Source organism: Meles meles, chromosome 8 (assembly GCF_922984935.1).
Source record: "Meles meles chromosome 8, mMelMel3.1 paternal haplotype, whole genome shotgun sequence".
Lineage (NCBI taxonomy): Eukaryota > Metazoa > Chordata > Mammalia > Carnivora > Mustelidae > Meles > Meles meles.
The window spans coordinates 2,707,651-2,722,912 of record NC_060073.1 but is presented as its reverse complement, the minus strand read 5'-3'; the positions used below and the strand labels follow the sequence as shown (position 1 = coordinate 2,722,912).

The 15,262-nt window shown below is 59.5% G+C and overlaps 1 protein-coding gene across 1 annotated transcript in view; it reads right to left on the bottom strand.

Moving 5' to 3' along the window:
• Positions 1-15,262, bottom strand: part of SHANK2 (SH3 and multiple ankyrin repeat domains 2) — a 459,520-nt gene that overhangs the window by 370,464 nt on the left and 73,794 nt on the right. Inside the window, exons 4-6 of the mRNA XM_046014851.1 lie at positions 9,537-9,740; positions 6,013-6,084; positions 3,748-3,856 (exon numbers count right to left, since the gene is read on the bottom strand). Coding sequence (XP_045870807.1) covers positions 3,748-3,856; positions 6,013-6,084; positions 9,537-9,740 — 385 coding nt within the window. The remainder of the gene's footprint in view (positions 1-3,747; positions 3,857-6,012; positions 6,085-9,536; positions 9,741-15,262) is intronic.

Sequence of the window (15,262 nt, the reverse complement as noted above, 5' to 3'; positions counted from 1 at the left end):
TGTTTCCTGCACGCGGGAAGCAAGCTGCTTTCACCTCTCTGCACGGGGGAGGGTAAGGAAGCCTGCTTTCTCGCCAGGTGGCTTTCAAGGTCACCCGGCTCAGCGTGGAGTTGCTGGAACACCAGAAGAGGCCACGGGGTCAGAGCCGATGAGGACAACAGTGCGGCGTCTAGAGTAAGAGGGGACGTGAGGCAGCTCTTCCCTCCCACTGGGGCTGCCTAGGGCTGCCGCTCGTGCTTCCATCGCGGGGCGGGGAGGTGACCCGCTCGGAGGCCACAGACCCTCCAGCAGCCAGGGTCCCAGCCGTGTCCCACCAGGCACGCAGGTGAGAAGAGAGACCCGCCTCCTGTCCCCGCCCCGGGGGTAAGAGTGCGGACCCTGTAATCCCAGGGCGAAGAAGTCTGGTTCTGCCTCCCCCGCGCTCAGAGGATCTGGCCGCACAAAGAGGATCAGCTTCACGGGGCGCACGAGGATTGAGGGAAATGAGGCTTCCCATACCCTCGCCACCTGACTCGCCTGTAATCACGTGACTACGGCTGCATCATTACGTGCCCCGGTCACACTTGGGGTGACCGACTGTGCCGGTTTGTCTGGGACCAAGGGGCTTCCCGAACATGGGCCATCCCAGGAGAATCGGGACAGGTCGGTCACACGACCTGTTGTCTGGAGGCAGCCCGGGACAGCCATCCCGAGTCCCTGTGGCTCCCAGACAAGGAGAAAACAGCACCTGGAGCTTTCGTTAACATGATGCTAACACGACGGGACCTCTCCGGAGACCCCACTGTGGACGGCGCGCCACACGTGAGACACGAAACACTGCGGTGGGCGCTCCGATGTCCCCTCCCTGTAGGTACCGTCATGGACGGAACACCTCAGGCTGCCGTGTCTCCCCGACTCTCCGCAGCCAGGGCACCTCCCCGGGCAGGCTCCCCGGCAGGACTCGCCTCCCACGGTCACCGTCGCACACAGACAGCTCTCTCACACGGGTCACGGCTTCTCGGCGTGCTGGCTTCGGGCGGGAGGACAAGTGGTCCCCGATGCTCCACGTTGCCCACAAAAAACCTGCCCATGGATGTTTGTAGCAGCTTTTCTGACAACCGCTGAGACCTGGAAGCAGCCCCGATGTCCTAAGCAGGTGGACGGATAAATAAACTGGGGTCCATCCAGACAACGGGACACGGCTCAGCACTACAGAGAAGGGAGCTCCCGAGCCGAAAACTCATGAAGGAAACACAGCACCTTCCTCAGTGAAAGAAGCCGATTTGAAAAGGCCACGCTCTGTATGGTTTTGATGCTACAACGTTCTGGAAAAAAGCAAAACCATGGAGACAGTGAAGAGACCAGCGCTGCCGGAGTTAGCAGGATGGAGGGTGAATGGGTGAGCACAGATGACGTCAAGGGCAGAGAGGCTGGTCTGTGTCGCTGTGGTGACAGACAGCTATTGTGGCCGCTGGTCGAAACGCAGGATGCTGGGAACGGGGGTGCTGGAGGTTATCGGCATTCCCACAGAGCTTCCGGCTTTCCACTCGCTTCCCTGTAAACCTAAACCTGCTCTAACAAATAAAGTCCACGAATTTAAAAAAAAAAAAATGGGCAAAGAGCCGTGACGGGGAAGGTTCTGCTTTCTCGGGCAGCGTTAGGCACGACCAGGACAGATCTACACGTGGACCATTACGATCTGGCGGCCGCCACGTGTCGGCGTCTCTGCTTGACCGGTTACACTTGAAAATAAGTAAACCGTTTCTAGTCTATCTGTCCAGAGAAGAAAATAATTAGAAAAACACACACAACACCCAACGGGACACAGAGCTCGATGGCGCGAGCCGCCGGCCAAGAATGGAGATGGGGCCGCCCGAGAGAACGAAGCCGGCCCGGGCTGCCAGTTTTGCCAAGCTGCAGGCTGGGCCGTGGGAGACGGTGCGGACCTCCGTCTGGAAATAACTCGGGGTCTGCTGTGCGGTTCTAGAAGCTAGGAGAGGGTCTGCCCTGGAGGAAGTGTCACTACGAGTCCAGGATCTGGAAGACGCCAGTTCCAGGAAGCGAGGCCACGGAAAGGGGGTCGGGTGGGAAGAAGAGCAGCCTGCGGCAGACCCCTGGGCGCCCCTACTGCCTGCCCTCCCTCGTGGAATCCTCTGGAAACAGCCAGGGACGAGGCCAGGCTGGTGGACATCCAGGTAAAAGGCTGGCCCAAGGAGGGAACCACAAACATGTCACTTCTCTACATGTGCCCTCCACGTGTTACCTCCATGGTCCAGCCACATGTGCCGTCCAAGCCCCCCACCCCCCCAAGGCCCATCTCCTGGCATCTCAGGTACCAAAGCTGTGGTCAGAAGTTAAATTGAGGAGACAGACGAGTCAGCGGTGATCGTGGATCGCAGTACCACGGTCTGTGCTGGGCGGGGACGGGCACTGCCAGATGGGCCCAGGCGGGGTCTTGCCCCAGCTGCAGGGGTCAGAGGAGCCCCGAGCGATGATGAGAAGTCTCCATCCTTGAGCTGACATCGGCACCTGCTGTGGGCTCGGTACCTGAGCCACAGGGCAGGACACACGTAGGTAACAGTGGCCCAGGTGGAGGGCTGGCCGGTCCCCAGCAGTGGGGAAAGGGACCCTGCAGGGACTGAATCCAGGAGGAACACTACCAACCGATGGGGACGAACACCCCCAGATGCCACGAAGACTGCCTGAGCCCTGTCTCGGTCAGCCCAGCTCAGCCTGTCCCACTGCACAGGCTCTCACCCGGTGACTGTGCTCTGCTCCAGGGGACACAGGGCAGTGACTGCACACAGCCTGGTTGTCACAGCTCGGACTGCGACTGGGGCCTGGGGTGGAGGCTGGCGAGGCTGCAAACATCCCACAGCCCAGGACACAGCCCCCCACCCCCAAACAGCCGTCCGGCCCCACAAAGGAGTTCGATCCCACCGCAAAAAGGAAGGCAATGCAGGAGGAGAGCATGGATGGACCTAGAGGGCACCGTGCTAAGTGAACGACGTCGGGTACCTTACGATGCCGCTTCCATGCCAAATCTGAAAGTCCCCACCCCCAAACAGAGCAGAGTGCCAGCTGCCAGAGGTGGGTGGGGACGGCACAGGCGGTCAACGGACCCCCAGTTAGGAACTACAGGAGTCCTGCTAGGGCACTGGGACTACAGCTAGCAAGTTCTCTGTGCTCAGAACATAACAAGTTAACCAGACCTGTGGTCTCCAGGACACAATGTATCCAAGTATAGAATCCAGAGCCTAGCCTGAAACTAACACGGTTAGGGATCTGCTGCATCTTAATAATGGGGTGGGGCGGAGAGATGAAATAGTCAATGCTCATTTGCAATTGTTTAAAGAAGGAGAAACTGTCCAGCCCCACAGCCACAGCCCAGAATCTGGGAACCCCCAGGCTATTGGGACCCACGGACGATGAGCAGCCCACATGCCAGCAGGGGGAGCGAGGCGTGCGCGTGTAAGTGTGTCTCCCACAGCAGGCACACAACAGGGCCACGCGCCTTACCCTCCTTCCTTCATTCGCTCTCCCAACAGCTGTGCACGAGCACCGACGATGCGCCAGGCTCCGTGGTCGCTGCACAGCTCAGCCAGCCCTTCTCATCCGCAACTTAAGCGGGAGCGAGAAAGAACTTTCGAAAACCACGAATAGCGTAACTGTTGCCCGTGTGTGTGGGATCTGATAACAGAGGCACATTCTTGGACTGAGTCCGCGCTTCCGTGAGGCTTACCGATGTCCTCTCCGCCCGGGACCTACCTCCCGTGTCCAGGTCATGGAAATTCGGATCCAGGCCTCGTTCCAGCATTTTGACGATCTTCTCCGCCGAACGGTGCTGAATGTGGTCCATGAATTTTTTCAGATTGGTCTAAGGGGGAAAAAATCAACAAAGAGAAATGTCTTCGGGGCCCCGGAAAGGTCCTACCAGGGTGCACTCCAGCCTCCTCTGTGGAGAGGGAGCTGCCCCTGCACGGGGCGCTACAGACCCACCCGGCAGAGGCTCGCTGTGTCTGGACCCCAGCGCCAAGCATGGAGCCCAGCGTGGGGCAGACACAACCAGCCTGCCGGGAAGAAGGTTCTAGAAATCTCTCGCCTTTCACGTCCATGCCAAGAGCCACAGAACATTCCTTCGCAGATGAAAGGATGAGCCACCTGGGCCACTCTGGAAAACTAGCTTCTAGGGTCGACCCCAGAGCTTCGGAGTCCCTCTCCTGGGAGTGAGGCCCGAGCACCGACATTCGTGCTTTCTAATCTGTGAAGCAACAACCGCAGTGGAGGGCAGAGAGGGCAGCCCCTCGCTTGGCTAATCCACGTTTCGGTGAACCTGTGCCTACGTGGACAGACACAGGGATGTCTCGCCATGAAGCAATTCAAGGTGAAAAGAGATAATCCCTTCTCATAGCGTCAGAATGACCTGCGGGGTCAAGCCTGGTGGGGAGGGACGTTTCCCCAGCTCAGACTGGTCTCATCTGTAACAGAAACCATGATTTCCTGCCACGGAGCAGACGGCCCCCAGCCCCTGAGGAGAAGCCCAGTATCCAATCTGCCTCCACCTGAACAGGCGATTTCCTGTCGCTGGCCCGAGTCTGCACGCCCCTGCACACGGCTCCCACGACATGGGGCGGCCACGGGGGCTTGGGGCCAGGCTGGATGTCCACGCCCACACTCCGCCTACATTCCGGAGCCAAAATTAACAAAGGTCCAAAGACTGATGCACTTGTGCTCACTTAACATTTCCACTGCTAGGTAGTAATTGTTTTTTTTTTTTAAATCCAAAAAGCACATTTTTATGTACGCATCAGAAGGTCATCAAAAAAGCTAGAAGCTTACAGACCCTGGGGCTGGAAGGCCACCGTCCCGGCGGATTCCAGGGCTGGGCAGGGAGGTGCGTGAGGACCCGGACCGTTAGCTGGGCCACAAAGCTGTCAGGGCTCAGAGGACGGTGGGGACACGTCAGGGGGGACAGGCAGGCAGAAGGGCCACCACCAGCCACGTCCGCAAGTAGTGGTGTACCACAACCGGTTGAGCACAGTACAAATCCGCGTGTCTCTTGTGCTACAAATGGGGGACGGAACAAGAGCCAGGGGAGCCCGTCGGCTGCAAGTGCCCATGGAGCTCCCAGCACCACGTAAGCTCTCCTGGGCGGCACCAGGGTGGACCCCAGGCAGCGTCCAGGCACGTCCCGACGCGTCTCTCCCTGCGCGCCACACCCTCGAGCACCCCCAGCCGCCGGGCATCCTCCTCGCCGCGAAGGTGGGTGAGGTCACGCTCGAGCCCCTGCACCCTGCGGACGCGCACAGTAGCCCCGACGAAGGGGCAGGGGTCCCCGCCGCGAGCCCAGCCAGGCTCTTGACCTCAGCCCCCTTCTCCACGCCCCTGCCGGCCACAGGCCAGTCTCATCTCCGTGCGGTTGGGGTCAAGCCGTTTAACTGGCTCTGTGGCCACTGTGTCCTCTCCGTCGGCAGCGGGGGCTCAGAGAGAAGGGCTTCCCCTCCTCCCAGAAACACCCAGGGGGGACGTGCATGGAATGGCGACCCGCCTGACGCTGTCCCCGTGTGAGTTGTCACCCAGCACGGTCTCGCCACACAGGACAGGACGGCTGTGTTTGGGGGCCCTGGTGGATGCCCTTCTGGGCACACGGGAGGGTGTTCACTCACGTGGTTTAGTCAGGCCCAGATGGGCCACGCGCCCCCAGGCAAGGTGGGGACATTCGCCACCATGCGCATGTCCGAACCCAGCCTGCTCCAGAGCCCCGCCCTTGAGGAAACCTTACACTCTCCTGCCCAAGCTCCCAACAGCTTTGTGGAGCACCCCTGCCCCCAGCAGCCGGGCGGGCCTCGGGGTATGAGCGGGAGAAGCTTCCGGGGCACCCGCACATCCCGGCCCCGCCCACTGGCAGGTGCGGTGGGGGGAGGCTTCCCAGGAAGAGGAACCCGCGGCCCAAGGAGCGCCCCGATCTGAAGAGACGGTAACGCCACGTGTGAGGCGCGAGGCCACCGTGCCCTGCCAGCCACCCCCACCTACCTTCGTGTGCAGCTTGGCCAAGTGCTTCTCGTCCAGGCTGGACTGCTTGTACACGCGCTTCTTGTACCGGAACTGCGCAGAGACGGAAACGGGAGAAGAGGGGGCACGTGAGTACGTCACAAGCCTCATGCTCAGACACAGCCTCGTGCCGAGCGGCTGCGCGGGAGGCTGGGGCCCCAGGCAGCAAACTCCTTCCGTGTCGGGTGAACCGACCGCCTTCCTACCACAGACCCCTGGTGTCACAGGAATCGCACCTGCGAAGGTCCGTGGACACGTGGCTGAAAAGCCGTGGAAAGACACGAGAGCAACCGGGGGCTCGGAGGCGTCCTAGCCTCCCACGGAGACGCCACGCCGGTGCACCTCTCGTGGGCAGCAACTGTCATCCTCACGGCCGTGCGCGTGGTCCCGTCAACCAACCAGGACGTGTCTTCCACGCCCAGCCCTCGGACGCCCGGCCTGGCAAAGCCGGTGTCCCCGCTGCCATCCCGGGACTCTGGGTGACGTTCGTTTCCTCAAATCCAGCACCTCCTTGGAGCCGGACACGAAGAATTCCGCTCCAACGCAGTCAGTGCCCAAGAGAATGTCCGGGTGTCAGTGTGCCTGGAAGCCCAGCACCGCCACCTCGTGCCCAGCCCAGGGACCCCCACCCCTTTGAGGGCCAATGTGCGGGAGCCGTGACTGAAGGCTGGGGAGGGCCAGCAGCGGGCACGCGCTAGGATTCCCGGGGGAGGCACCTGCTCCGAGCCCGGCCCCACCACCGTCCCGCCAGCTGTGGCCGGACACCTTCCCCGTCTGGGACTGGCCTCCTGATCTGTGGGTGGGGAGGCCTGAGGATGGCCCAGGGGCGTCCAGCTGCGGGCGGATGAGACTGGACCCCTCCTTCCACGTCCCTCAGCCCCAAGAGTCTGAACGAGCCCAGAGTGAGGGACATGAGGGTGCAGGGCCGCGGGGGACCTAATCCTGGCACCGTCTCATCTCACATCCAGGTCCCAAAGCCGCCACCTTACTCTCCCCTCCTCTCCCCTACACGTGAACACAGCAGATGCACCACACACGTTTCCCTGGATGCACAGACTGAAACTTGGTCTTTTTTAAGGACCAATAGAAGCCTGTAGCGAAATCGGAAAGTTCCGCGACACTCAGACGGCTCCCAGCTTCAGGACAACGTGTGCTGACCACAGCCTGCAGGTGTCCCCGGTCCCGAACAGAACTGGCAGGTGGGGACCGAGACCCGTTTTGGGATTTCTGTCACGGGTTCTAGATTCCAACAGGACAGCATGGCCTGTGTGCCTGGCGCCCTGGGCTGCGGGAAGCCCCCTGTCACCCCCCAGCAGACCTCTGAGATCGCAGGAGCCACTGAGAGATGTCGGGAGAGGCGGGCGCTCACTAGCTGACAGGGTTAACGGAACTCAAGTCACGGGGACTTCTGGTTATAAAAATACGCTCGGGCTGGGGCGCCGGGGTGGCTCACGGGCCACGCGGCTGCCTTCAGCTCAGGTTGTGATCCCAGGGTTCTGGGATCGAGTCCCCTATCAGGCTCCTTGCTCAGCGGGGAGCCTGCTTCTCCCTCTCCCTCTCTCTCTCATGAATAATTAAATAAAATCTTAAAAAACAAAACAAAACAAAAAAAACCAGGCTGCCACCATCTCTTGGCAGGACAGGAGGTGCTCAAAGGATCATGTCCATTTCCAGAGTCACCAGCATTTCCAGCTCGTGGCCAAAGAGGGATGCAGGCTCTGGACGGCAAAGCCCTTCCTGCTGTTTCCTCCATGTCTCCTCAGCAGCGAGGCATACGCCCTGGAAATCCTTGGCGACAAAGAGCTCACAGCCACGCCCGCCCGACATGGGGAGCGCCAGGCCCATCTCACTCGGCACCGAGGATGCCCCGGCGGGACTGAGGCTCCAGGAGATGGAAACATGGAGGTGGGACAACTCTCTCACGGCAAGGAGACTGCCGGCTCGTGCAAGGAGACTGCCGGCTCGTGCAAGGAGTGCTCGCTGGAGCCTCGGGCCCCCTGGGCAGGCACGACCCGTGTTCCCCCACTTTGAAAGCTGGGAGCCTGAGGCCCAGAGAGGATGCGTGGCGGCGTGGGCTGCACAGCTCCCAGGAATGGACCGAGCCCCCCATGGGGCGATGCACGCAGGAGCAGAGACGCTCCCCCGCAGGCCTCTTCGTTCAGCTCCCGTGACGAGTCCCGGATGGGACATGGGAGACGGGGAGTGTCTGTGTGTGCCTGCCATTCTAGAAACAGCACAACGCCCTGCCCAGGTTACTCTGTATCCCCGCACCCTCTCATTCGGGTCTCGGGAGTGAGCAGGGGACCAGCCAGATTCCCACCCCCAACAGCCTCTTGGATCAAGAGTAGACCCTGGACGTCCCGGTCCTCTCGCTGGGTTTTCCTGGAAATCACCAGTCCCCGAAACGAACCGTTCGTTCACTGTCCTGGTCTGCCAGCTCCCACTCGGTGTCAGCCCCAGACCAGACCCCGACGGTCTCGTGAACATGGTGAACATGCCTAGAAAGCGTCTGGTACTTAGTAGGCCCCCAGTAAGGGATTTTTTTTTTAATGGATACCCATTTTATAGATGAGCAAACTGAGGTCAGAACAGGGAACCACAGGACGCCAAGTGGCGCCCCAAATTTCCCTCCACCGAAACGCCCCCCTGCGGCCTGACACAGGCTCTGTCTAAATGGGGTCTCCATAACCTCACCCTCGGAGTCCCTCTTGGGCTTTGAAACATGAGGATGAGGTCCGGCCTTGGTCCGTGACCTCTGACTTCGGGACGGTCTCATCACCGGGAATGTGATCGAACACACTCGGGCTGCGGGAGGGCCGGCTACGCTTCCACACGCGCGGCCTCTCCCTGTCTGACGGGGCTGAGAGGAGCGTCATCGCCCGCCGTGCCCAGTCCCCTGAGCAACAGGAAGAATGCCGCTTGCCTCACTGTCTCACCCGTCACGTGGAGAGACCGTGTGTCAACCTGGGGATGCGGCTGGCCGGGGGTCCGAGTGGCAGCGGCGGGCGTCACGCCGCGCACGGAAGGTGTCCGGGTGCCCGGCTCGCGCACTGCCGTGTCACGCGGCAGGCCCACGGCTGCACCAGCCCCAGGCCCCCTGGTCATTCCCCGGCAAGAGGCTGGACATCATTCTTCGGGTCACTGCTGGATGGCCCCTGGCCACCGTGCACCCCAGGCAGGAAGACCGAGTCGGGGAGACGGAAGCAAACCGCATCCTGCACCCCCGTTCCCGCCAGTCCTGGCAACGTGAGCCTGAGTCAGACCCCCCGTGTGTGCACCCCAAGATCTCTCGCCGACAGGTTCATCCAGTCCACAGTGAGGAAGCAAAGGGCTCGAAAACGGCGCCCGTGTCTGAAACTCCCCAAAATAAGGGCCCCCGTAACACCCCAAGCTCACTTTTCATGGGAGGGTCATTTCCCAATCCAAATCGAATTTGGAGCGTCATGACAGTCCCCCCCACACCACCCCCCAGCCCCGTGCCCCGGCCACGAGGCAGCAGCCGGTACCTCCAGGGAGGGGACGCCCTTGCCCACGGGCTGCGGGTACTCGCGCAACAGCCGCTCCTCATCCAGGAACTTGCCGTCGCGCCCGTTGCTGGCCGGCTGGAACAGCCCGTAGTTCAGCACGTCCTTCAGGCTCTGGGTCAGGGAGCACAGAATCCGCTGCTTGGCGACCCACACGGTGGCGTCCGGGTTAAACCGGATGCACTTCTGTGGGGAGAAACATAGACACTGGTCAGGGGCGCAGCCCACCCCCACCCGGTCACGGACACCCAGGTGTTGCCATCTAGGTCCTCTGAGTGGCAGACCCCCCACGTTCCAGGATGTCGCTTGGACGGACCTTGAGTAAATACAAAAGGACAATGGCGAGGATGGAACCGTGGGCTTCGGGGGCCTTGGCTCAGGTCCCCGTGGCCCCTGTGGGATTTTTCTGGTCACCAACACCCTCTACTGCCTTGGGCCACTCCTGCCCCGGTGTGGAGCTTCTCCAATCCCAGGCCTTGTGGCCACAGTGCTGTCCCCTGGCCCCTGCTGCAGGTCTGGGTTGGGACACCAACCCACACTTCTCCAACGCCAACCCCACCCCTCCCAAAGCAGAGAGGAAAGCAACAGTGAAACACAGTGTGATTTAAAAATCCTATTTTTTAAAACTTCGGTAGCGTAGAGGGTGCTTGCAAATCCGCTGCAAACACGTTCCTAAAACCTAGCAGGGTGGCTGAGAACCCAAAGGCCTCGCCTCGCCCTGGCCCCACTCCCAGGTCCCTTCTGGGAGATGCCCCCAATAAGCCACCAAATACCAAGGCCAGGTCACATCTGCTTCTAACAGACACTTCGCGATTTCTAGTGAATTAAAATGACATTCTACTGGACGGCCACCAGCAGGAGCTCAAGAACTTGCTTTATCACCGCAGAAACCTTCAGAAAGGACTGGAGGCTGGGACCCACCGTCTCCCGGGGGTCTCCCCCCCCACACGTGCCCAGGATGCAGAGGCCCTTCTCCACGGGTCTGGAGCCTGGGCCCCCAGGCTAGCCCCCAAGCCAGCTCTCCCAACAATGAGGAACGTTCAACAGGCAGCCCCGAATCCCACGGTCCGGGAAACCTGACCCAGGAGGCATGAATGCTCCGTCTGTCCCTCGCCAGTGTCAAAGGCTGAATTCAAGGGTAACCTCGCAGCTCCTCCTGGGGCTAACAGGCCGGGTGGGGCCCGGCTGCTCACGTCAGAGACACTGCAGGACGCCCGCAGCCCCGCCCAGCCTTGGCTGAGTCGAGGAGAGTATCTGGAAACTTCGGCACAACAAACTAGATCTGTCCGACGTGACCAGGTGGGACTGTGGATAACTCACCACTTCCTGTCCCCACTGGCCTCAGGTTCCAACCACACACACCCCCAGCTCAAGCTCCCTTGAGCTCAAGCTCCAGCACCCTAGGAAGGCCTGGGGCCCCGCGTGGCAGCCACAGCCAAGAGGTTTCCAGCGGGTAAGGGCAGAGGGAAGCACGGGCTGGGACCCGCTCCCAAGGGACCCATGTGATCGCAGGTGATCACAGGTGATCCCAGAGTGCCCACTGTACTGTGGGCAGAGCCAGGGATGCGGAGTCTGTGCCCTGGGTGGGCTCACCCTGCACAACGAGTGGTGCCCGCTGCTCTAAGAAATGTCAAGAAGGCCCCGCGGCAGGTGGACACTGACAGTTTCTACCACAAGCGACCTTCCTGCAGCCCACACCGACCTGACGCGGTCAGGAGACCTGTACCATGTTCCGGTCTCCCTACAGCGCATAAGACGGTGTTCCGCATAGTCTGTTCCGGGTGTTCCCAGGTAAGCGATGTGCGAGAGCACTCAGAGTACCGGGGGCTCTGCAGGGACAGCCTGGGTGGCAGGAACCCCAGAACCCAGCCACTGCCCCCGCAGGGCTGCTTGAGAGAACACCTTTACTCCTCTAGCTTCTGCATAAAGGGTCCTCTACCAGCACCGGCACCGGGGCAGGCATGGGTGGGGACACGGGAGATGACAGAGACAGGGTCTTGCCCCTCAAGGAGCTCGAGAGGCAAGAGCTTTGTGGGAAAAGACAATAATGGTGATGGTGGTGGTGATGATGATGATGATGATGGTGATGATGATGGTGATGATGATGACGATGATGATGATGACGATGATGGTGATGACGATGATGGTGATGACGATGATGGTGATGATGATGATGGTGATGATGATGATGATGATGGTGATGATGATGATGGTGATGATGATGGTGATGATGATGGTGATGATGGTGACGGTGATGATGGTGATGATGATGATGATGATGATGGTGACGGTGATGATGACGGTGATGGCGGCGATGGTGGTGATGTCACAGCTGTGGCTAAGGTTTACTGAATCCTCATATGCCGAGAACTACGCTAACTGTATTTAACTTCACCACAACCGTGAGTGAACAGTATTATCATCACTACTGTTGCTGTGGATGCAATTATAATTACACAATTATGACTTATATGTAATGAATACAATGCATATGATAGATATCTATTTGTAACAAATACGATTATTACTAGTAATGTAAAAGCAATCGCTATTATTATTATTCTCCGATGGGGAAGGAGAGCCTCAGACTCTCACATAACGACCCCAAAGCCACATGTCCGGAAAGTGGTCCAGGTTCAGTGTGAACCCAAGTCGAGTCGGTTCCTGAGTCCTCGTGGTTTAACAGGTGCATCACTGCCTCTCCATGCACACCTGGCCACCCTCGGATTATAAGACGCTTGACCGTCCCTGAGAAAACCGAGGAGGGAACTTAACGTCCAGCTCTCTGCAGATCAGGGAGACACCGCCTTTGTTCCGAGCTTCCAATTACCTGTCATTCTGCGTCAGTGCTGAGCACTGACAACACAAGGGAGAAACAGTTTAATCTCCATAACAAAGGACAAAATTGGGGAGATTCTAAATAACTGTTTTCAAAGAAGTAAAATCGAGCCTCTGATGCGCCAGTAGCTTTAAAAAATAGACAAAGCAAGAAAGCGCCAGGCACGCCGGTGTCAGGGAAGATGCCGGGCGTGTGCGCCAGACGTAAACCACGGCGGCACCTCTGGAAAAAGCAGAGGACGGCTACGGTCTCCTTCCAGAGATGGCCGGGCTGCGGGGGCCCTTGGAAGAGCAACAGAGCACACGCAACAAAGATTTTCACCCCGTGTGAATTCACGACTGACATGACAACAGGAACCAGCTCCTCAGCCTGACGGCGGTGGAACAGTCACTCTGACGGGGCGCTTAATAGAAAGGAGCTCGCTGACCGTGAACTTGGGCACACAGGCCAGTTAGCACACGGGGCATTAGACACCAACGGACAAATCAGGTGTTACCTGTTGCTGACACCCAACCCATCCCCACCCAACCCCCACCCACACCTCTACCCCTGCCCCCGTCCCCCACTCTTCCTATCCTCACCCTCCTTCCGAATCCCAGTGGTGGGACCGCCTCCTATTCCAGAATCCCGGGAGACGCTCCTGACTCCTCTCTGGTCTGCGCCCTCTAGATCAGCGTTGGTTCATCTATGGCCTCGAATGCTTGAGTCCCCATCTGTCCCCACCACCTCCCAGCGGGCCCCCATCTTTCTCACCTGGGTTACTGTAGCAGCACCTGCCCTGAGCTCACCTGCACGTCTCTAAGCCCCAAGCAACGTCACTCCCGTCCCGTCACCTGTGTCCCCTCCTGATCAGTTACTCAAATGCCTGGGGGCTCAGGGCCTGCCTCTCCCTCAAGGGACACAGAGAAAAAGTGATTCTGGTCTGGAGCCTACCTCCTTGTCAGGACACATCCTGCCTTTCAAGGCCGCCCTCGGCCCTTGCCCCAACCCCATACGCTTATGCACCTGCGCGCACATCGGACACGTTCCAGCAATGCCGAACCACTCTCAGTAGCCATCTGCCATGTCAGGCTGCAGACGTCCCTGTGCACCTGTGCCTCCGGCTAACCGGCCCTTCCCCTCCTCACCTGCCAGCGGCAACCACACCCACTCTTCCCAACTGGGTCCAGGATTCACCTATTCTGGCCTCCCTCCAGGTTGAGCTGACCACTGAGTATCCTAAACTGAACTCCGGGAGCTGGTGTGACTGACCATGGAGCACAACCCATGCTAATCGGCTGACCCCTGCTCCCTCCTGTCCAGCCTGTATGTTGGCTGACCCCTGCTCCCTCCTCCCTGGCCTGTGGGTTGGCTGAATCCTACTCCCTCCTATCCAGCCTGTGTGTCAGCTGACCCCTGCTCCCTCCTGCCCAGGCTGTGGGTCGACTGACCCCTGCTCCTTCCTGTCTAGCCTATGGGTTGGCTGACCCCTGCTCCCTCCTGCTTGGGCTGTGGGTTGGCTGAGCCCTGTTCCTTCCTGCTCGGGCTGTAAGTCGGCTGACCCCTGCTTCTTCCTGTCTAGCCAACTGACCCCTGCTCCCTCCTGCCCGGGCTGTGGGTCACAGCCTCTCCATCTTGCACTGCTTTCCTATGGCAGGGACAGACCAGCATGTACTTTACCTTATGACATTTCAGTAACTCACTTTTTGATCTCCTGGTGTGACATCCCAAACACCGAGATGTCCAGATCCATCTGAAAACTTCCCTGAGTGTCCGGGCTGAGCCAGGCGACTTAAGATACAGAAATCTATCAGGTCGACATAAAGACACCTCCGAGACCCCAATCAGAGTGGCCTGTCCCTCAGCTGCTGACGAGCAGTACGTATACTCGGTCAGGCAGGGGTGGGATCTAGAAAATCCCACAGTGGGAGCAGGCCTCTGTGGACAACAGCAGCCTCGGTTTAAGCATCTGTCCGGGAAGCTCCTAGGGTTCCTTCGGGCCAGCGCCAGCTCTCCTCAGGTTTTCTCAGCCCCCAGAGGCCCTGACCCCCTAGCGGGAGGCACGTTCAAGCACAGGAAAACCACACACATCTTCCAGGATGTCTGCCCAACCCCACGCATGTGGCCCCATCCCAAGACCCAGCTGATGGCTCCCGGCTCCACGCGACGTATGAGCTGCAACAGGGGAACAAGGGCGCGTGTCTAGTTCTTACCTGAAGCTCCGTAAGTATTGGTAAAACTGCACTGAACAGAACGTTCCAGAAACAGAACGCTCCTGGAGACATAATCCAACATAAGTAGGGTTGGGTTTGGACCTCAGGGAGAATGGTGGCGGCTGCCATGACCGAGGGCTTGCTTTGCACCCAGGGCACTGTGAACACGCTGCCTTGTTAGAACACAGCCAAGACCCAGGGAGGGCAGACGGCTCCCACATGTGCGGGGTTGTAAGCGGCACAGCTCTGGTCGGCTGGGGACTGACCTGTATGAGACGCCACCCTCCACTGGTAAGGCTCACGGCCGAGCTCAAATCTAAAAGGAGGACAGTGAGCGAAGACTACGCTCCTGCCTGGTCAAGGAGTTGTGGCCTCTCCGCATGATGTGAGGCTAACAACCGGAAATACCAGGACACCAGGGAAAGAACACGGGTCTTGGAGACAGGCAGAGGCAGACACCCGGCGTGGGTCTGCCACATACATGGTGCCATCGTTTTCTAGAGCTGTGTTAACAAAGAGCACGGATGGGGGCTTAAAACACGGCCATTCATTGTCTCCCAGGCCTGGAGGCTGAGGTCCAAGATGCCTCCGTGGGCAGAGCTGGTTCCTCCTGAGGCCTCTCTCCTCGGTGTGCAGACGGTTGTCCTTTCCCTGTGTCCTCACGGGGTCATCCCTCT